General features: G+C 38.2%; 1 protein-coding gene across 7 annotated transcripts in view; it reads right to left on the bottom strand.

Moving 5' to 3' along the window:
• SUGCT (succinyl-CoA:glutarate-CoA transferase) overlaps window positions 1-23,428 on the bottom strand; it is a 754,504-nt gene that overhangs the window by 410,622 nt on the left and 320,454 nt on the right. For all 7 annotated transcript variants that reach the window (XR_002520705.2, XR_002520704.2, XM_017956755.3 and 4 more), the window contains exon 10: window positions 8,094-8,165. Coding sequence is in view for 5 of the 7 variants with exons in the window: in XM_017956755.3 (XP_017812244.2) it covers window positions 8,094-8,165 (72 nt within the window). In the remaining 2 variants the exon portion in view is untranslated. The remainder of the gene's footprint in view (window positions 1-8,093; window positions 8,166-23,428) is intronic.

The raw sequence follows: 23,428 nt of genomic DNA, 5'->3' as shown, positions 1-23,428 counted from the left end.
CCAGGCTGGAGTGCAGTGGCACGATCTCAGCTCACTGCAACCTCCGCCTCCCAGATTCAACGGATTCTCCTGCCTCAGCCTCCTGAGTAGCTGGGATTACAGGCATGCATGCCATCATGCCCTGCTAATTTTTTGGATTTTTAGTAGAGACAGGTTTTCACCATGTTGGTCAGGCTTGTCTTGAACTCCTGACATCAAATGACCCACCCACTTCAGCATCCCAAAATGCTGGGATTACAGGCATGAACCACAGAGTCTGGCCACAAATTTTTAAAAAGCATATATTGGTTCAAAAAAGAAAGGAGGGAGGGTTCCGCAAAAAAAAATGAAGAGACATTGGCAAAAACAAAAAGAAAGAAAATAACAAAACACCATAAACTGAGTGACAAACATTTTCTAAAAAGGGGAAAAGAGAGAAAAAATAATGAAGACCCATGATAATAAAAACTGCAAGTGTTTTAACATGCCTGTCATCTAAAGCCCCCCCTTGTAGCAAAAACCAAAATCCTTAAGATAGTCTGAAAAGTTCTACACGATATGGTGCTATTACCTCTCTAACATCACCTCTTACCATGCTCTCCTCCCTTGCTCATTGCTGCAGCCATTTCATCTTCTTGCTGGACCAGGAACATGTCTATTCCACTTCAGCCTCAGGAGTTTTAAAATAGCTATTCCTTTGCTTGGAACATCTTCCACCAGACATCTAGTCGACTAGCTCCTCCTTTCCTTTGTTGAGTCGACTCAAATTCAACTTCTTAATGCAACTACCCTGATTACCCTACCCCCACCACAGGCCACCCCACCCCACTCAACACTGACTGCCCTGATTCCCTCTTCCCTTGCCCATTTTTTCCCATAATATTTATCACCTAACATATTTATCATGTTTATTACTCCATATCTGTCTGCCCTGCTAAAATGTATGCTTCACAAAGTCAAAATATTTTAAATGTTTTGTTCACTGGTATAGCCCAAATGCTGACAACACATTCTTCAACTGACAAGCTCACAGATAAACAATGTGAACACTTCCAGGTGTATGATATTTCAGACATTATTTTTTGCATATACCTTATTCCATTGTGTCTAAAATCACTTTTTAGCTGCAGCCAGGCACGGTGGCTCATGCCTATAATCCCAGCACTTTTGGGAGGCCGAAGCGGGTGGATCACCTGAGGTCAGGAGTTGGAGACCAACCTGGCCAACATGGTGAAACTGCATCTCTACTACAAATACAACAATTAGCCAGGCATGACAGTGAGTGCCTGTAATCCCAGCTACTCAGGGGGCTGAGGCACAAGAATCATTTGAACCCAGGAGGCGGAGGTTGCTGTGAGCCAAGATCACACCACTGCACTCCAGCCTGGGCAATAGTGTGAGACTCCATCTCATAAATAAAAATAAATAAATAAAATATATAGGTGCTTCTTAAAAGCTATATGGTCTCTTGAAAGAGTTGTTTGTCAGGAGAAAATTATGAAGAGTTGTCATTGACTGTAAGTCATAATGTTCATATACACCGCCATCACTTTATGTGCATTACTGATACAACACATGTTAAGTTTAATTGCCATTTAAAATGGCATCCAGTATAATAGAATATATAACTCAGTACTGAAATAAAAGATCTTTGCATATGCAGGAAGGTGCAGAAACAGAGAATCACTTGCAGCATAAGAACTACTGGAATCTAGTTTTTAGATAAAGGAAAAGGCAACATCTCTCTCGTGAAATGTGAGGTTTCACAATTTCTCAACAAATTCAGATCATCTGATCTTCCCTCTGCCGGTATAAATGTTAAATAAGTATTTGCACAAGAATTTGTTGCAAACAAGTTTTCTGAGATGACAAAAATTGGTCCATAGTTAATATAGCCCCACTCCAGCTTTCTTTTCATTAGCGTTTGCCCCTTTTGTTTGTGTTTGTATATTTTTCCATCCTCTTACTTTAACTTGACAGTATCATTATATTTGATGTGAATTTCAAACATGCATTGGACAGCATAGAGTTGGGTCATTTTTTTCTGACAACTTGTTTTAATTCATAATATTAAGATCATTCACATTTAATGTTATTCATATTTTTGAATGAATTAGATCTATCAGTTTATTCTTTTTTCCGTTTATTCGTGTTTTGCTTTCTGGTCTTCTTTAGAGTTGTTACTATTACATTTACCTATTTTGATTTTGGCTATATTTCTGCATAGATGTTTAATGATAGATGTTTATTGCTTAGGGGATCATAATGCATATACTTTTCACAGTGTAGTTAGAATCAAAATTTTACCACTTCAAGTGGAATATAGCAAACTTACTGCAATATAGTCCCTTTACTCTCCCCATTTTATGTTGTATTTATCTGTACGTTAGATCTACATACACCGAAAATCCCATCAGACAGTATCTTAATGTTTGCTTTCACCCATCAAATATTTCAAAGAATTCACTAGGAAAAGAACAGACCATTATATTCACCCAGATATTTACTATTTATGTTGCTTTTCCTTCATTTCTCATGTTTCCAGTTCCCTTCTGACAACATTTACCTTCTGTAAATGAAAAAATTCCTTGAAAAATTATTTTAGAGCAAGTCAGCTTGGTTTTCCTTTATACAGAATGTCTTTATTTAACCTTCATTTCTTAAGGATATTTCTACTGGATATTGAAATCTAGGTTGGCATTTCTTTCCATTCAGCCTTTTAAACATGTTGTGCCACTTCTTCCCTAGCATTAATTTCTGACAAAAAAAATATGCAGTTAATTGAGTCACTGATCCCTCATAGATAATACATTCTTTTTGTCCTCTGAGTGTTTTTCTGGATGATTTTTGTGTATCCATTGTGTTACAACTGCCTATAGTATTGAGTGCAGTAACATGTACATGCTGTACAGATTTATAGCCTAGGAGGAACAGGCTATCCCATATAGCCTAAGTGTGTAGCAGGCTATACCATCTAGGTTTGTGTAAGTACACTCCGATATTCACACGCCACCACCAACTGACACATTTCTCAGGACATATACCTGTTGTTAAGGGACACATTATGTATTCATGCATAGATTTGTTTCAGTTTATCCCATTTATGGTTTGCCGAAATTATTAAATCTATGGGCATTTAACTGTTACCAAATTTGGTATATATACAATTGTTATTTCTTCAAATATTTTCCAGCATGTACACTTTCTCCCCTCATTCTGGGACTACAATGACATAAATATTGGACTTTTTGTTATTGTTGCACAGGTTCCTGAGGATCTGTTATTTTTTGTTTTGAGTAGGAAGGAGCTATCTTTTGTTCTCTCTACTGTTCACATTGAATAATTTCTATTGATCTATCTTTAAGTTCCTTGTCATCTTCATTGCACTATTGAGCTCAACCGGTGAGGTGTAATTTTTTTCTTGGTTATTATACTTTTAAGTTTTTAATTTTCCCTTCGGTTCTTCTTCATATCTTGTATTTCTTTGCTGAATATTTCTATATCCCATTTATTTAAATGGTATTTGTGATGCTTTTTAGAACATTGTTATAATAACTATGTAAACATATTTGTGAGTTAATTCCAACATCTGCATCATCTTCGCATTGGCACTGATGGCCTTTTCTCATGCAAGTTCTGGTTCTTCATATGCTGAGTAATAATGGATTGTATCCTGGACATTTTGAACATTATATTATGAGTCACTGGGTCTTGTTTAAATTCTAAGGAGAATTTTCACTCTTGCTGATTTAGCAGACAATTGACCTGGTTACATCCAAGCTGCCAGTTCTAACTCAACTTCTGTGTGCTCTGATTCTCATGTTGATTAAGTTTTCAAAGCCTTTGCAGTGTTATTTGAATCTGACTAGTATGTGCCAAACCTAATGGTCATACGACAACCTGGGCAGTTGTCTATTTATTAATTCAGTTCCTATCATCTTTGGTATGCTGATTAGGATCAAATTAGTGCATATGCAAGTAAGGGGTGATCCCAAGAGTTCATAAACAACATAAAGGATAGCGTTGTCAAGATCTTCTCTTGGCAATCTCTCTAGCATTTTCCAGTTGCCTGGGGCTCCTGCTTTAGTTATCCCACTCCCCAGCATGGTTTCAGGGCAGAGGCAATGCAATGGGAGGATGGAGGGGAAAAAAGCAACAAGGAATCACTCCTTTCTTTGGGATCACAGCTCAGGAATGAAGAAAGTTCTTCTTTCGCAAAGTTGGCTCCTGCTCATCTGCTGTTTCCAATACAGAATTACTTGGGGTCTGGGGCATAAGAAAATGGAAAGGAAGGGAAAACAAACTATATCCATACTCTCTCTGATATTACAGCTCACTTTTTCATGTTCTTTTCACCAGGAATAAAGAGCATTTCCTGGATATCTGCTGCGTTGCTTGGTGCTCACTTCCAGGTTTCACGTTCAACTATACTCGAGTGAAGGAATAACTGGAGGGAAAAGCTGGTTAAGTTGACTGCCGGTTAGAGGTACTTGAAATTTGGGTGTTCTCCCCTAAATCTCTTACTATTTACTTTTCAAAGTCTTTTAATACATGCTTCATGGACTCATGCAATTCTGTCCAGGTATGATCACTGTGCTCAGGGTAAGTGGGAAAAGTGTATTTACTCTATCCTCCTCAGAACCAGAATCTTCACATCTAATTTTCATAGATGTCATTTATGAAGTGCATATGAGCAAGGCCTATTCTAAGTGCTTCACTTCTCTAACATTTTCCAAACCCCTAAGTTGTATATAAGTATAATTACATATTATAATCTTCATTTTATACATAGGAGAACAGATGCTTAGAAAAGATGAAGGACCTTGACAGCGTTCACCTACCCACTAACAAGACTTACAGTAGGCCTTAAACATTATACCTTGGATATATTATATTTTGGAGCAGGCAGTTTAAAAACCTGCTCCAAAATCACCTACAGTCCTTCTTAAAACTGAAGTTTCCTCTATCTCACCCCAGACATACTAAAGTAAAATCTTTGGGAATAGTGTTAAATAACGTTCCTATGCATACTACATTGAGAACCAATGTATAGTCTCTCCAACAAAAGAAGCCTTCGATCTACATTACTTTCAAAAGGATGTCAATATTCAATATTTCATATAGGAATACCCATTAGGGGTGGCATCCATCGGCTTAAAATAGCTTACATATGCTCACTTTCTTACTTTGCCATATCATGGTAAGGAACATTAAGTAGGACTTGTTATGAACAAGATTCACTTTATACACAAGAAGATTTTCTGGAACCTCACACTGACACCCAACATTCTTACTCTCATCCAACTCCTTACAATGAAAGCTCGCTAATACAGCTCCTCCCCAAGAATTATCAATCAATCACTATATGAATTCTATTTTGGAAAGAGACTAAGCATAAGTCAATTCCATTCATTTGTCACAGACAGTACTGCCACATTTCTCCCCAGGAAGTAAAGCTGTCCCATCTTTCCTGATGGAGTGTACTTGACAAAAAAACAGTTTTGAGGGGCTCGCTGTGAAGAACTGGGAACCCCATCTTCTATAAGCCCAGTTTGAATAACAAGGCCCTCAGTAATAAATAAATATGAGTAAAAAAAACACAGAAAACAGCTTAGAAGAAATCCACACACTACACATAACTGGGAAGGAAGAAAACCTTGCATCAGAATGAAGGAACAGATGATTTTTCTTAGGTAAGAAGGTATTTAGGACAAGTTTACATGTAAGGGTGTAATTACAAAGATTTGAAAAAGTCAATCAGATTGCAACATTCACACAGAATGCCTAGCTAATAATGTAAATAACTCAAGAATCCTGTACACATAAATCTTCTGAGAATCTAAAGGAGTTTTATAGACATTGGATTAATGGCTCATAACAGGGATTATCATTCCTAACTCTCATATGGGAAAATCAAGGTCAAGTGTGCCATTCCTAAGGCCCTCCAATAGTCTCCTTTATAAGCAATGTGTTATAACACACCATAACAATAAGTCATATTCCAATACTAAAACTTCTGACAAATAGTCTGCTTTGAAATAAGAACCTTTGTTGAAAACTGTTCTTATGGATATTTATGAGGAAGTTCAAAAGTGTTAACTTGATCAGCAGTAATGAATCAAAAATACAAAGAATTCAGTACAGTTATTTTCAAAACTAAAGAGTATGTCAAGCAGTAATTTTCGCTGCCAGGTCCTCCCACCCCCAACCCCACCACTTTCTGGAGAAAGAAAACTCCAAAACATATGGCCCAGGAAGAAAATCTGTACTCGTTTATAGGAATGAACTGGCTTTTACATCTCTGCAGTTAGAGTACGCAAATGACTTCACAGGCAACAGCTTCCGTATGTTTCATATTTTTAACATTGACCGTTCATAATAAAGATTCTTTGATCCCAGATCAAATGTTTGAATCGATTTTCCCTACATTTACTCAGAGTCACCATTTAAAAAGCTCCCCTCTTTCCCACCTCAGATGTTTCAGCCCTTCCTGCAATCAGAACTGTCTCCATTTGTCACCTTCTCCATGGTCCTTCCCACCCCTTTGCTGTGGTTTTTAGCTCTGCTCCCTAACTTCTCATACAAAAGAGGCACAGTAATAAATAATTTTTGTACATAATAAGTTAACTACAGTAAATGAGATTCAGGATTTCATAGGCATCTTTTTTTTTTTTTTTTTTTTTTCTGAGACAGTGTCTCCCTCTGTCCCTAGGCTCCAGTGCCATGGTGCAATCTCAGCTCGCTGCAACCTCTGACTCCTGGATTCAAGCAATTCTCCTACCTCAGCTTCCTGAGTAGCTGGGACTACAGGCACATGGCCACCATGCCCGGCTGTTCGTATTTTAGTAGAGACTGGGTTTCACCATGTTGCTCAGGCTGGTCACAAACTCCTGAGCTCAGGCAATCTGCCCACCTCTCGGTCTGTCAAAGTGCTGGGATTGCAGGTGTGAGCCACCGCACCCGGCCCTCATAGTGATCTTTAATAACACCAAAAGCTCATGGTAAAATTTAGTATAAAAACTGATTGTCTCTCAAAAAAAAAAAAAAAAAAAAAAGAAAGAAAAAAATTCTTAACAGGTAAGGCCTTTGGATATATTTAAGAAAAATAAAAATAAACATTCCCTGGATTAAAACTAGAAAAAATGAACAGATACCTAAGTTCTAAAATTAAAACAAAACACCAAAGTCTTGGTAACTCATATAAACATCAAGTGAAAAAAAAAAAAAAAAAAGTCTAGTAGGCCAGGTGCAGTGGTTCCACCTGTAATCCTAGAACTTTGGGAGGCTGAGGTGGGCAGATCGATTGAGGTCAGGAGTTTGAGACCAGCCTGGCCAGCATGGTGAAACCTCATCTCTACTAAAAACACAAAAATAGGCAGGCATGGTGACGTGCACCTGTAATCCCAGCTCCTCTGGAGGCTGAGGCAGGAGAATCGCTTGAAGCAAGGAGGTGGAGGTTGCAGTGTTCCGAGATCGCTAAGTCTAATAAATGCTACAAGTTTAGAATATCCCTAAGAATAAATTATTTAAAATGATTCCAAGGCCTTTATTTTAAGGCCTTGTTGAGAAGGAACAATTTTAATATAATCTTAATTCCTAAAACCTTGAAACATAAATTCTTCAGAAAGGTACTCATTAAATAAAAGTTAAGTTGAAAAACAGTTTCAAAATTTCCAGTAGTAAATAAAATAAATATGGGAGTAGCTTAACTATATATGGGTCCAATTAACCTGATATAGTAAAAGAAGAAGGTAGAGAACGAAAGGAAGAAAGGAAGGCAGGAAGGGAAGGAGGGAGGGGAAAAAAGAAAAAAATACCAGTGTTAAAAGTCCCTTTAAAAATGATTTTTTTTTCACCCATTTTGTTTGGACTGGTAGGCAGGTCAAGTTTTAGGACAATTTAAGCTACTACGATTCTTCATTTTAAAATGCAGTCAGATACCACAAAAAAACACAGAATGCTAATTTGGACTCTGCCTTATCCTTTATAAGCATGAAAATCCTATACTTTTAGGTGCTAATACAGGAGGCCTAAGTTGGTTATGACCTGGGCAAAACTGAATTTTCCCTGGCTTTGTACAAGATCATAGACCAATCCCAATAATTATAGATTACCTTGCACACAGTGGCAAACTGCTGGTTATTTCCTGCTCCAACTACGATATAGCCATCCTTGGTTTTAAAAGCCTAAAAGAAATAAATACATGGGAAATATTATTTATATGTTGACAAGACCACAAAAGTTTACTTTAATTTCTAAAATATCTATATAGAAAGCTTGTTCTAAAGCAATGTTATTAATTCAATAACAATTAATTTGTATCTTTTTCATATATGTATATATATAGTATATCTTCCGCAAAAGATATACTACATATATACACACTGGCTAAATGTCAAACATTCAATAGCCACATGTGACTAGTGGCTATTGTATTAGCCAGCACAGACAGAATATTTCCATCATCACAGAATAGATCTCTCTCTCTCAATATATATGTATCTATATACAAACACACACATATATGCACACACGTATGTATGTGTATATGTGTGTGTGTGTCTGTGTGTGTGTATGTGTGTGTGTGTGTGTGTATATATATATATTTGATGAAAGGGTCTGGCTCTGTCACCCAGGCTCCCAGGATGGAGTACAATGGCATGATCTCAGCTTACTGTTCCACCTCCCAGGTTTAAGCAATCCTCCTGCTTCAGCCTCCTGGGTATCTGGGACTACAGGTGCATGGCACCACGCTCAGCTAATTTTGTCCTTTTTGTAGAGATGGGGTCTCAATATGTTGCCCAGGCTGGTCTTAAACTCCTGGGCTCAAGATCTGCCCACGTCGGCTTCCCAAAGTGCTGGGATTACAGGCATTAGCCACCGTGCCTGGCCCTTTTTCTTTTATATATGGATAGTTGGTTTCATTTAGATCGTTCTAAGCATTTCCTAGCTCTTCCGCTGTTACAACATTTGTCAAAAAAATAAAAAAGAGTGATTCAAAAAAATAAAGAAAATTCATTATAATGTACAAAATAAAATACTATATCCATTATGGTTTGGATCAATTAAGAATTTTTTGTTTTATTTTCATTTTTTTTCCCCTGTAGGGCAAAGAGCATTATAAGGCAAGAAGCATTATGTTTCTACAAAGTGTAAGAAGCATAGATAGAAAGAAGGGAGAAGCAAAGGAAGGAGAAAGGAAGGAAGGAAGGGAGGGAGGGAGGGAAAGAAGGAAGGAAGGAAGGAAGGAAGGAAGGAAGGAAGGAAGGAAGGAAGGAAGGAAGGAAGGAAGGAAGGAAGGAAGGAAGGAAGGAAGGAAAGAAAGAAAGAAACTGGGAGAGGGAAGGAAAGTGACCTCATGGAGCTACATCACTTCTTTCAAGAACTCAAATATAGTATTTTGGGCACTCTTTAATTTTAGTGGCAAAAATGGACACATCAGTATCTCTCTGGACATCATGTGGCTTATGTACCTAAAAATATCTGTCCTTTTTTGGTGACAGGTTCCTGTGGACAGCGACAGACACTCTAACCACCCAGTCCTAGCCCCACTGGAGGATGTTTTAGCACTTCCTTCTCCACATATGATCACAGTGAAATCACAGGAACCAAATTTTATCCTCAGAAGGCCTCATTCCTACTTCCCCAAAGTAAATGAGCTATTTGAATTGTCATCCTTTCTACGTAAAAACTGCGCTGTATCTCCACCTATTTTTTCTTCACTTCCTCCTCCCTTTGAGAAAAAAGACTTTTTCTTGACTGGACTTACTGCTGGGCTGACGACCTCCACCTGCATCCTCCAGAACTTGCTTAATCATCTGTAATTTCTTCATTTCCACTGAATCCTTCTCTTCCGCCTACATACAGGCTCAGTTCTCCATAAAAATACCATTAACAACAATTGAACAGAATTTTGATCAATTCTGACACCACTTTCAAGCTATCTTGAATGTTCCTTTGTTTCCTTCATCTATAATGACATAAGATTGCCACCTGCCCTCACTTCCTCACCAAGACTACATTCTAGTGCCCTCTGTCATCAGGATGCTTACTATCACACTGAACTATACTTTCTGACCCCTCTGTATTATTTGGTACTGTTAACCATTCCCTCCTTCATGAACCTGTCTTATCTTCAGGCTCTGTCCAAGTTCATCTCCTAGCTCTCTGTTTTGCTCCTACCCTTTCTGCAGGATTTTCTTCTCCTAAGCCTTCAGCATTTCTTAAGCATCTGCCTTTGATCTTTCACTTCACTTGCTTATTATGGTAGCCACTAGCCACATGTGATCATTAAATTTAAATAAATTGAAATTAAATTAGCCAGTCACTAAAGGTCAAATATTGTGATTCTATTTATATGAAATGACTAAAATAGGCAAACCCATCAAGACAGAAAAAAACACTAGTGGCTGCACAAAGCAGTGGAAGCTGGGGGAAGATGGGGAGTGATTGTTAATGAATACAGGGTTTCTTTTCAGGGCAATGAAAATGTTCTAAAATTGACTGATGCTTGCACAACTCTGAATACACTAAAAATCACTGGATTGTGCACTATAAATGGGTGAATTATATGGTATGTGAAGTACATTCCAATAAAGCTGTTATTAACAATTAACAATTCAGATCCCTAGTCACACTAGCTAAATGTCAAGCATTCAATAGCCACATGTGGATAGTGGCTATTGTATTAGCCAGCACAGACAGAGAGTATTTCCATCATCACAAAGTTCTTTTATACAGTGCTGATTGAGTGGAACTGGGAGATTGTATTGGTCATGTCTTCATTTCAGTCTTCATCATCCTAACATGATATCTGAAGAATGTCAGGCAATTAATAAATAGTAGGTAAATGCTAATGAATCAACCAAATGATTGCTTCCAGATAGCACAATGGTAGCTAAAATAGATGTCAAGTAATACATTATAACAAGGTTTTATTCTATTTACATTGTTGCTTGGTTTGGTAAGGAATGCTATTAAGGAGATATCACATAAACTCTTTTAAACATTCTCTCTTGTCCATGAGGGCAAAAGTAAAGTTAGTGTCATAGACAATGCATTAGTGTTTCTCAGACTACAGAAAGAAAATCTGCAACAAAGCTGTGGGTGAGGTACAAAGGATTTAGAGCTGAAGTATTGCAAGGAACCATTGACAACTGTGAAGTTATACAGGTTGTTTGCTTGCTTTTTTGTGGAGAAGGGTGAGGTGGGGGGTGAATAAGTAAATGTGAAGTAACAATCTGTGTTGGAACGTATAACGTGAAGAAAGGCTTTACAAATTTTGGATCAGTGACATGTCCAGTAAGTTTATATTTTCTGGGGTGTTCATTTCCTTTTCATAAGTAAAGAAATGCAAATGTTTCCCTGCAGCCTCCAAAATATATTTAAATATATATTTTATCAATATAAAAGTTTAAAATGTTTAAGAAGCTTCTAGATAGCTGAACATGCAGAGGTTCCTAAAGGATGGCATGCCCTGGGAGGGAATGGAAGGTGCATACCCCTCCCTATACTTTACCCTACACATCTCTTCATGTGGACACTTGTTAATATCCTTTATAATAAACCAGGAAGCACAATAGTTTTAAGCAAAGGTAACTAGTCAATGATCATTGAAAAGTGAAGAACTCATGGCAGCTGAGTCTCAGAATACAATCAGCCTAAAGATCATCAAATAGATTTTATAAAGATTCAGGTAAGATTAGGAGTTCTTTTTAATAATAATTTGTTCCCTGTTACTGCTACAGTATTTATTTAATAAACATATTTTAAATAAGAACTTTAAATAATAATATGTTATTGAGGACTTCTGCATCAATGTTCATCAGGGGTATTGGTCAAAAATTCACTTTTTTTGTTGTGTCTCTGCCAGGCTTTGGTATCAGGATGATGCTGACCTCATAAAACGAGTTAGGGAGGATTCCCTCTTTTTCAATTGATTGGAATAGTATCAGAAGGAATGGTACCAGCTCCTCTTTGTACCTCTGGTAGAATTCGGCTGTGAATCCATCTGGTCCTGGACTTTTTTGGTTGGTGGGCTATTAATTATTGCCTCAATTTCAGAGCCTGTTATTGGTCTATTCAGGGATTCAACTTCTTCCTCGTTTAGTCTTGGGAGGGTGTAAGTGTCCAGGAATTTATCCATTTCTTCTAGACTTTCTAGTTTATTTGCATAGAGTGTTTATAGTATTCTCTGTTGGTAGTTTGTATTTCTGTGGGATTGGTGATGATATCCCCTTTATCATTTTTTATTGCGCCTATTTGATTCTTCTCTCTTTTCTTCTTTATTAGTCTTGCTAGCGGTCTATCAATTTTGTTGACCTTTTCAAAAAACCAGCTCCTGAATTCATTGATTTTTTGAAGGGTTTTTGTGTCTCTATCTCCTTCACTTCTGCTCTGATCTTAGTTATTTCTTGCCTTCTGCACCAAATCCAGCAGCATATCAGAAAGCTTATCCACCATGATCAAGAGGGCTTCATCCCTGGGATGCAAGGCTGGGTCAACAGACACAAATCAATAAACGTAATCCATCATATAAACAGAACCAAAGACAAAAACCACATGATTATCTCAATAGATGCAGAAAAGCCCTTCGACAAAATTCAACAGCCCTTCATGCTAAAAACTCTCAATAAATTTGGTATTGACCAGACGTATCTCAAAATAATAAGAGCTATTTATGACAAACCCACAGCCAATATCATACTGAAAGGACAAAAACTGGAAGCATTCCCTTTGAAAACTGGCACAAGACAGGGGTGCCCTCTCTCACTACTCCTATTCAACATAATGTTGGAAGTTCTGGCCAGGGCAATCAAGCAAGAGAAAGAAATAAAGGGTATTCAATTAGGAAAACAAAGTCAAATCGTACCTGTTTCCAGATGACATGACTGTATATTTAGAAAACCCCATCGTCTCAGCCCAAAATCTCCTTAAGCTGATAAGCAACTTCAGCAAAGTCTCAGGATACAAAATCAATGTGCAAAAATCACAAGTATTCCTATACACCAATAACAGACAAAAAGAGGGTCAAATCATGAGTGAACTCCCATTCATAATTGCTTCAAAGAGAATCAAATAACTAGGAATCCAACTTACAAGGGATGTGAAGGACCTCTTCAGGGAGAACTACAAACCACTGCTCAACAAAATAAAAGAGGACACAAACAAATGGAAGAACAATCCATGCTCATGGAGAGGAAGAATCAATATCATGAAAATGGCCATACTACCCAAGGTAATTTATAGATTCAATGCCATCCCCATCAAGCTACCAATGACTTTCTTCACAGAATTGGAAAAACTACTTTAAAGTTCATATGGAACCACAAAAGAACCTGCATTGCCAAGACAATCCTAACCCAAAAGAACAAAGCTGGAGGCATCATGCTACCTGAGTTCAAACTATATTACAAGGCTATAGTAACCAAAACAGCAAGGTACTGGAACCAAAACAGAGATATAGACCAATGGAACAGAACAGAACCCTCAGAAATACCACCACACATCTACAACCATCTGATCTTTGACAAACCTGATAAAAATAAGAAAAGGGGAAAGGATTCCCTATTTAATAAATGGTGCTGGGAAAACTGCCTAGCCATATGTAGAAAGCTGAAACAGGATCCCTTCCTTACATCTTATACAAAAATTAATTCAAGATGGATTAAAGACTTCAATGTTAGACCTGAAATCATAAAAACCCTGGAAGAAAACCTAAGCAATATCATTCAGGACATAGGCATGCGCAAGGACTTCATGTCTAAAACACCAAAAGCAATGGCAACAGAAGCCAAAATTGACAAATGGGATCTAATTAAACTAAAGAGCTTCTGTACAGCAAAAGAAACTACCATCAGAGTGAACAGGCAACCTACAGAATGCGAGAAAATTTTTACAATCTACTCATCTGACAAAGGGCGAATATCCAGAATCTACGAAGAACTTAAACAAATTTTCAAGAAAAAATCAAACAACCCCATCAAAAAGTGGAAGAAGGATATGAACAGACACTTCTCAAAAGAAGACATTTATGCAGCCAACAGACACATGAAAAAATGCTTATCATCACTGGCCATCAGAGAAATGCAAATCAAAACTACAATGAGATACCATCTCACACAGGTTAGAATGGCAATCATTACAAAGTCAGGAAACAACAGGTGCTGGAGAGGATGTGGAGAAATAGGAACACTTTTACACTGTTGGTGGGACTGTAAGCTAGTTCAATCATTGTGGAAGACAGTGTGGTGATTCCTCAAGGATCTAGAACTAGAAATACCATTTGACCCAGCCATTCCATTACCAGGTATATACCCAAAGGATTATAAACCATGCTGCTATAAAGACACATGCACATATATGTTTATTGTGGCACTATTCACAATAGCAAAGACTTGGAACCAACACAAATGTCCATCAATGATAGACTGGATTAAGAAAATGCCGCACATATACACCATAGAATACTATGCAGCCAAAAAAAAAGGATGAGTTCATGTCCTTTGTAGGGACATGGGTGAAGCTGGAAACCATCATTCTGAGCAAAGTATGGCAAGGACAGAAAACCAAACACCGCATGTTCTCACTCATAGGTGGGAATTGAACAATGAGAACACTTGGACACAGGGTGGGCAACATCATACACCAAGGCCTGTCATGGGATGGGGGGAAAGGGGAGGGATAGCATTAGGAGATATACCTAATGTAAATGACAGTTAATGGGTGCAGTACACCAACATGGCAGATGTATACATATGTAACAAACCTGCACATTGTGCACATGTACCCTAGAATTTAAAGTATAATTTTTTTAAAAATGAGCTTCTTATAAGAATTTGGGACTTTTTAAGCTTTTTAACAAGGTTTGGAAACTACCAAATTAAGCCATTTTGCAAGTCTCAACTCCCAGGTAAAGTCTATGAGCTAGATTACCATCAACAACTTTTCTAGTAAAGAAGGCACTAAATGGTCCTATATAAAGACAAAAAAAAATAATAATATGTTATCACTATAGAAAATTGAGGAAGTACAGAAAAATATAAGATGGGAAAAAAACTGCATATCATCATCACCCAGAAGAAGCAACTATTAAATAGTATTCTTCTTTCTAGTTTCTTTGTATGTGCTTTTACATTATTAAGGAAACTACCTTTGAGAGAAATATGACAGAAAAATTATCAGTGAGTGAAATCTAACCTAACTGAGTCCATCTTGTTTCTAATTTCACAAGCTAACTGACTTCTTTAACTTTACAGTCTCTTCCAGAAGCCCTCCTTGCTCAGGCATCAAAACTGCCTTTTAAGACTAATGAAAGGATACAACATTAGCATTATAGGAGGGACTTGAATTCTGCTAAGACATGGCTTAGTTAAATGATAACCAGCATTGTTCCCTTGCTTACCTTTCTATAAGGATTTACTATTTCAGAAGTCAAAAGGTGTGTGACTTCCTAATTGCTCCTACAGATAACATCACTATCGTCAAAACCTCCTAAGATTGGTATTTGAGATATTTTTCAGACTTTGGCATTCTGGTGAATGATTTAACTCTACCCAGACCCGTGAGTCATAGGAAGGATCTAATACAACCAGTCCTGAGACCCCCACCCAGAAACTCACTCAGAGTACTAAGATAATTTGGATAATTTGGACACTGCTAAGATTTCATCCCCAACCAATCAGTAGCACCCAATCCCTCTCCCTTAGCCTGCCAAATTACTCTTTAAATCACTAAACTCCAAGCTGTTTGGGAGGCCGACTTGAGAAATGTCTCCCATACTTCCAAACTCCCATACTCCCATACTTCCCATACTTTCTGGCCCTGTGATTATTGAACTCTGTCTCTACTGTAACACTTGTTTCAGCAAATTGGCTCCATCTCTGCAACGGGCAAGAAGAACTGGTCAGGCAATTACATGAATATGTTACTATACATTAATTTCTAGACTGCATTTTTTTTTTCATTTAATATCTTATCACAAGCATTTTTAAATAGCATTGTTTTTAATGACACAAAATATCATTTTCAAAATTTGCTTCAACATTCTAAGTTCATTTAAACTGGAGGGTTTTTTTTTTTTTTTTTTTTTAGTTTGTTCTGTATTCAAATCAAGCCCTATTTCATATTGAAACTCTGAAGAAAATGTCTGGTCCAACTAAGATCCTTAAAAAGCCAACCTTACCCCAGTAAGGCCTGGAAGATAAAATAGAAAAATGAATCCCACCCAAGACATTTATTAATAATTAACCTGTGTGATATTAGACAACTTACATAATTTAAGAGTCTCAGTTTTGACATCTCTAAAATAGGAATGATCAGTAATAACCTTTAAAATTATTTTGACTAAGTTCATAAAGTACATTGATTCATGTATTTGGCAAATATTTATTGTTATAACTTAATATGTGCTAGGCTCTGGGTAGAATGGGTAGAAAATGACAAGACAAATGAGACATGCATTCTAATAAAGTACCAGACACTACTCAAACGTTCACATAAGTAATTATAAACAGTGACAGGCACTGGAAAAGAAAAGTACAAAACCCAATGAGGTATTTTTGTTTGTTTCTTTGGTTTTTTAAGAGACAGGGTCTCTCTCTGTCACTAACTGGTATAATCCTAGCTCACTGCAGTCTCAAACTGCTGGGCTTAACAGATCCTCCTCACACAGCCTCCTGAGTAGCTAGGACTACTCAGATGGAGTCTCATTGTGTTGCACAGGCTGGTCTCAAAATCCTGGCTTCAAGCAATCCTCCAATCTCAGGCCCCCAAACAATGAGATCTTAGGGTAGGTGGACCTAATGTTGTCTTGGTTGGGAGCTGTGAAGCCAGGAAAGAGTCCCTAGAAAAGTGATCCTAGAAAAGTGATCCTAGAAAAGTCCGTAGAAAAAGATTGAGATGGTAAAATTTACTGACTTGGTAATGGCTTGAATATCATGGTTGAGTGTTGAAATCTAAGGGAGAAAAAGGTGTCACGGATGATGCTTAAGTTTCTAAGGAGCTTTTGGGATAGTCCAGTGACAAGTTCACATGAGTAAGACTTGGGTATCAGGTGAAAGTCTGAACTGTGGATAAAAACTTGGCTGGGTGCAATTGCTCATTCCTGTAATCCTGGCACTTTGGGAGGCCAAGGCAGGTGGATCACTTAAGTCCAGGAGTTTGAGACCAGCCTGGCCAACATTAGCGAAACCCCATCTCTACCAAAAATCCAAAAATTAGCCGGGCATAGTGGTGCATGCCTGTAGTCCCAGCTACTCGGGAGGCTGAGGCAGAAGAATTGCTTCAACCCAGGAGGCAGAGGTTGCAGTAAACTGAGATCAGGTCACTATACTCCAGCCTGGACAACAGAGCAAGAATCTGTCTTAAAAAAACAAAAAACAAACAAAAAAAAAACTTGACTCATTTGCTTATTATCTATAATTGAAGTCATCACATGGACCAAATCATTTAGAAAGAAAGTTCACACTGCCGAGTAGGAAAAAAAGGGAGTTAAGTGAGGAGTCTGAAGGCCTCTCCCATTTGAAATCCAGGCCGAAGAGAAGTACTCAGAGAGTAAGATGAGGACTGAAGAATGCCTACAAAGTAGACTTCCATTACATCAGCAAGAGGTGTCTGGTGTCATCATGACAACAGAATGCAGTTTGGAGTGAATCACGGACTCCATAACTGTTAAGGAAAGGGAGCGAGCACATGCAGACATCTGTCTGAGCAGTCTGGCTGTGAAGCACAGGGATGAGCACGGACTGAAAGCACAGCGTGAGCATGGCTGCAGATAGAGGTCCCATGTCGAGGAAGACTCAGGAAGTTCCCACTGGATGCTTCTACCTTCTTATTAACTGAGGGAAGATTGGGGAGATAGGAGAATGAAAGACTAAAAAAGAGTAGAGAAGTTCTGACATATCACTGAAGACAGTGGCAGAGCACCGGGACCAGTGAACACAACTGGGATACTGACATTCTGAGAGCCCCACCGAGTGACTTTCTCCATCATCTCTCAGTTATCCAGACATAGACAAAAGTATATTTACATTCACTAGCTTTAGGGTGTTGCTAGATGGATATGACAAAAAGATACATGTGTAGGAAAGTTAGCCAGAATATTACTGAGCAATGAGCCACGGACTAGCTGTATAAAGGAGAAAGTGGTAAAGATAGGAGGAGATTATGACTAGGCATGGGGAGGTGTGTCAGTGGGTCAGAAGTCCTGATGAGGTCTAGGAGTAGTCATGACGGGAGTAGTTGAATAAGTAAGGTGAAAGAACAAGAGACGATGGATGGTTAGAATGTAAAATGCTTCAATCAGTGATTACAGAAGTGAGGTGGGTTCAGGTTATGCCTAGAGATCCAGTGTGAAGTACATAAAATAGTTGCTGCTATGAGACAGCAGCAACACTCTCTCTCTCTATATATATATATATATGTGTGTGTGTGTGTATACACAATTTCTATAGATATACTTTCTATGTATATACAGTAGTATATTATAGTATATTATAATTATGATATAGTTACTACTATACTTGGTCCCACAAGAAAGGAACTCTTCAGTGAATTCTAAGCCCTTAGGTCCTGACTCCCAGGCCCTCACTGACCCTGCAAATCACTCCTCCTTCTCTTCTCTTCATTCTGTTGGTTGCCTAAAAGAAAGCAAACCAAGTGATAACATGTGGTGCACACACACCACCAGCAGATTTTTTATCACAGGGAGAGCTCAAACCATAAGCAGCGAATTGGGCTGGGAACAGTCAGGACTGGAGTGTGTCTCCTGTAAGAAATTCAAGCCTCAGAAGGAAAGAAACAATTGCTTCTGAACGAAATGATGTGGGGAGACAGCAGCAAGGGCAAGTGTCTAGAATTTTTAAAGGACAAGGCCAAAACCAAGCCTTGCCTCACAGGAGACCAGATTGTATTACTCCTGAAGAAAGACATCCTTCTCACTAGGAGCTGTGTACATTCAGGCACAACAAGATTCACTGATAGGGAAACCAAACACAACTGCACAATTTCATCACATGCTCATCATGGTAAACCTCCTCTCCTGGAGAGGGAGATCTTTTTCAAGACTGAGAAAATAATGATGGGTCAAGGAATTTGATGACACAACAAAACTAAAGAACTTCATGATCAAACTAGGAGATACAAAAGGAGAAGCGAATGGAGGTTCGGTGTGTAGTTTCTCTATTTAGAGCAGCTCCACACAGAAGATGTGACCACCCCTGAGACATAAGATACAGAAGTGCAGACTGTGGAGCAGATGTGAAGGCGGGGAATTGAGAAGGTCAGCTGAGAATTTCTGCTGCTGCTCCTGGAAGTTTCTACTCCTTCCCAGGGACTTTGCTTTCCAGGCTTTCAGGCATGTTAGCCTCATTTGATGATATCCTAATTATAAAGCTGACTAAAGATGAAAACATAGGGGTTTCAGAAGCCCATGTCAACACAATATATCATATAATCAAGTGGGAAAAGAAAAAATGTACTAGAAGTTCCTGTGTTATCTTCTTAAGTTACTTTATCAGTGCATCTAGTATTTTCCCTGTCCTAAATAAAATACAAAAAATTAGTAGTATGTCTACTTCAAAACAAGAGCATAAACTTCAAGCCTTCCTAAGGCTACTTACTTTTTAACAAGATTTTCTTCCACAAAAGGTAACCATTGCTAAATGACTTCATCATCCACTGGAAAAAGACATTCCATGAAGTTTAACTCACTGCCATGAGAATGTTTTCTGGAATGCCAAGCAGTTATTGACTTCTAGGTCTGTGCTAGTACATCATGACAAACATAGAGCAGTATTTCCTCCCGCTGACAGTTCAGTTCACCTTATGGCACTGGAACTGGGCTGAGCCAGATGGCAACGAGGCATAGACTGCTTACAAATCAAGAACAGTGTCATCTATGGATGGAACAATGCCACAAATGGTAGATGAGCTCTGGAGTCTCCAACTTCACCTACTACCAATTTGGCATTGGCAGGACAATTTTTACATGGAACAAACCATGTTGAGAGCTTATTGCTAAATATAAGCCCTTTGAATTACGTAATTCTAGAGTAGCCTTGAAAGCAACATTAAATACTGATGATTTCCTGCCCCAGATCCAGGCTAGGTTTTGCTAATTCCATAATAGGAAGTTGGAATGCTCACATATATCCTTGAGGTTCCTCAAACAAATTAAATTTTACTTCCAATCCAACATATCTAGGATTTTCAGTCACTCCATTTCTGATACTAGGTGTGGAGGTAATGACAAGGAGGGAAATGGGCAACTGCCTCAAATATTTTCTATTGTTTACATGTTGTCAATGGATATTATTTTTCTTATAAAGAAAACTTTTTATGAAGAAAGCCTGCTGTTATTCAAGAAGGCAGTTATCATGTATCTTGGGCACAAGGTAAAATGACACATAGAGTTTTTCTTCCAGAGGAATATAGGCCAAAAACTGATTTTAAGAAAACTGAACTAACTGTATTATAAAGAATGCTAAACCAGATTATTTTGAACAGCCTACCAAAAGCAGCTACTGCTTCATAGAAACTATGCAAAAAATGCTAGACAAGAGACCATATTGATTTTTCAGGAACACCCAAAGGTAAAAATTCCAAAAAATGCTAAGCCAGATTATTTTGAATAGCTTACCAAAAGCAGCTACTGCTTTATAGAAACTACACAAAAAAATGCTAGACAAGGGACCATATTGATTTTTCAGGAACAACCCAAGGTAAAAATTCCTTGAGCATATGAAATATTTTTAAGTACTCTTTGTTGTATCTCAAACATGTTACAACAATCACAGTTCTGTACCATCTATGTACCATATATGAAAATATCATTTCTGACAAAGCCTACATTTACCTCAGACTAAAGGCATTTATAGAACAGAGCTTTAGTCAAGCTGTCACCACATTTCACTACCTACAAGCAAAGAATCAAGCTAGAAAAAAATAGTAACTATAGTTACAATAAAAATATTCTAAATCAGCTTATATAGTGTATTGCCAATAATGTTTCCCAAGCATATCTGTTCATCATATCTCTGGATTTATCAATGACAAAACACAGGGCATACATAGTGAGACAGAGATTGGGGAAGGCCCTGAAAGTAGGCCCGCCCACTAGACCTGAAGTGGCATTAGAGTACAGGCCCAGGTGACAGCAGAGTTTCATCCCAGAGTATGTAAAATTTGAACAAGTGTGGTACTAGGAAGCAGTCATGGCTGAGTATGGTGTCTCAAGCCTGTAATCCCAACACTTTGGGAGGTAGAGGTGGGAGGAACACCTGAGCTCAGGAGTTTGAGACCAGCCTGGCCAGCATGACAAAACCCTGTCTCTACTAAAAATACAAAAATTAGCTGGGTGTGGTGGCATGAACCTGTAGTCCAGCTACTCGGGAGGCTGAGGCAGGAGAATTGCTTGAACCCAGGAGGCAAAGTTTCCAGTGAGCTGAGATTGTACCACTGCACTCCAGACTGGGTAACAGAGCAAGACTCCATTTCAAAAAAAAAAAAAAAAAAGAAAGACAGAAAGAGAGAAAGAAAGAAAGAGAGAGAGAGAGAGAGAGAGAGAGAGAGAGAGAGAAAGAGAAAGAAAGAAAGAAAGAAAGAAAGAAAGAAAGAAAAGAATGCAGTCAGCAAGACAAAGTATGGCGTATGGGAGATGAAAAATTTTGATAGCAAAAGTCTTGAAACTCACAGTAGTTAAATGGCCCAAAAGACATATAGAGAGTCACAGGCTGCAGGATCCCAGCTATGAGGATGAGGCTCAGAAACTCAGCACCAAATTCTCATATAAGGAATTGTGATAGCAAGGCAAAGGGTGGAGGGACAGGAACCAGACAGTTAATGCAATGAGAAACTCAGAGAATATAGGCAAAAGCAGAAGCCCAAGCCATTGAACAAAGGCAGAGCAAGCATGGAGAGTGATCTCTGGGGAGGGCAGGTGGCTGAATGTCAGATAAGAGCAACTTAAATGCTAGTTCAAGGTGCTAGTTAGTTAAGCGTCTAAGACAGTGTCTGGGATATTAGAACCCAATAAATTTTTTAAATCAATGTCAATGTGTCACAGCAATCTAGGCAATTCAGGAAATATGAGACATTATAAGGCTTGGTGGCAAAACTGTAAGCACAAAATAGAGGAGAGTTTCAGGGAATCAAAGATAAGGACCAACTGAAAAAGGCAAGCATGCTAAGAATAGATTCCCCAAACAAACTTCCTTCCTCTTCCTCACAGATGATCACCCAAGTTTAAGGGTGAATATTAGTTAAAGTGAGATGCTGAATATACTTCTATCAGGATTTATAGGTATGTCCTATAGCAGGAACAACAAGGACCTCAGTCCTTCTTATTAGGTACTTCTCATTCTTCCTACCACGCCCAAAAGTTGTCCTTGAAGTATACAGGGTCAGCCTTTGTACCCTTTTCACATAGCTACTACCAAGTAATGAGATATACACTGATAATAAAATCTATTTGCCATCCAAATTTGGGTTCCTGTAGAGAGGGTTGGAATCTAAAGTATACAGACTCTCAAAACATCTTTTGGATGGCAAACTATGGGAAGTGTGAATGGCTACTCGGCTCATTCAGCAGAAAATGAGTCCTTATGGGAGGGTCCTGCTGACCCACAGCAGCAGGTGAAATTCTCATGGAGTAACCAAGTATTAAAACAAGTCAACTCCAGGGTCAGAAAAAGCACAGGGGAAGGCTCTATCTGATAAATGTATAGACATTTATAACTGAAAAACGTAACGGAAAAGGTAGCAGGCAACAAGCACCAGGCAGGACCTTGATGAGACTGCCATATTCCAGGGTCTGGACTTGTTCTTTATAGGACTCACTTCTTGTACTGGATGATCAGACCTGGAAGCCTAACTCAAGGCATCTAAAATGCATGTGAGATTAAGATAGATACCACAAGGATAAATTACTACTATGTGATTAGAAAGAACTATATTATAAGCCACAATACTTAAAGACTATATGACTAATTCTCTTCTTGAGAAACTAATAATTAGAAGGTAAAAGATCACAGACACAAGCATGGTTTAAGTTCTTCCTTCTCAAGTCCCCAAGAATCTGGATATGAAGTTCAGCCTAAATCTGCCAGTGAAAAAAACATTAGACCATTCTGTGTGTGACTGTAAGAGGAGAAAAAAATAGGGCCAGGCTTATTCAACAGAAGGAACCATGATAAATTGCGAGAAGATTAAGGTCTCCAAATGTACCTCAACCACTGAACTCTATGAAATACAAGAAAAAACAAGATACTATCTGAATAGTATTCTGTACATACCTTTCAATCATTAGTTACTCAAAAGAATTGGACTCACATGGGCACATCTACCATGACTAAGGTCATGAGAGTGTTATGTAAGGTTTGCAACAACATTTAGACCAATTAGGAAGTTATCCCTTCCAAAGTAAGTTAACAGCAGAACAAATGGGAACATT

The sequence above is a fragment of the Papio anubis genome, chromosome 4, assembly GCF_008728515.1.
Source record: "Papio anubis isolate 15944 chromosome 4, Panubis1.0, whole genome shotgun sequence".
Taxonomy (NCBI): Eukaryota; Metazoa; Chordata; class Mammalia; order Primates; family Cercopithecidae; genus Papio; species Papio anubis.
Note: the sequence above shows the minus strand (reverse complement) of the source record. Positions and strands in the feature narration are given on the sequence as shown.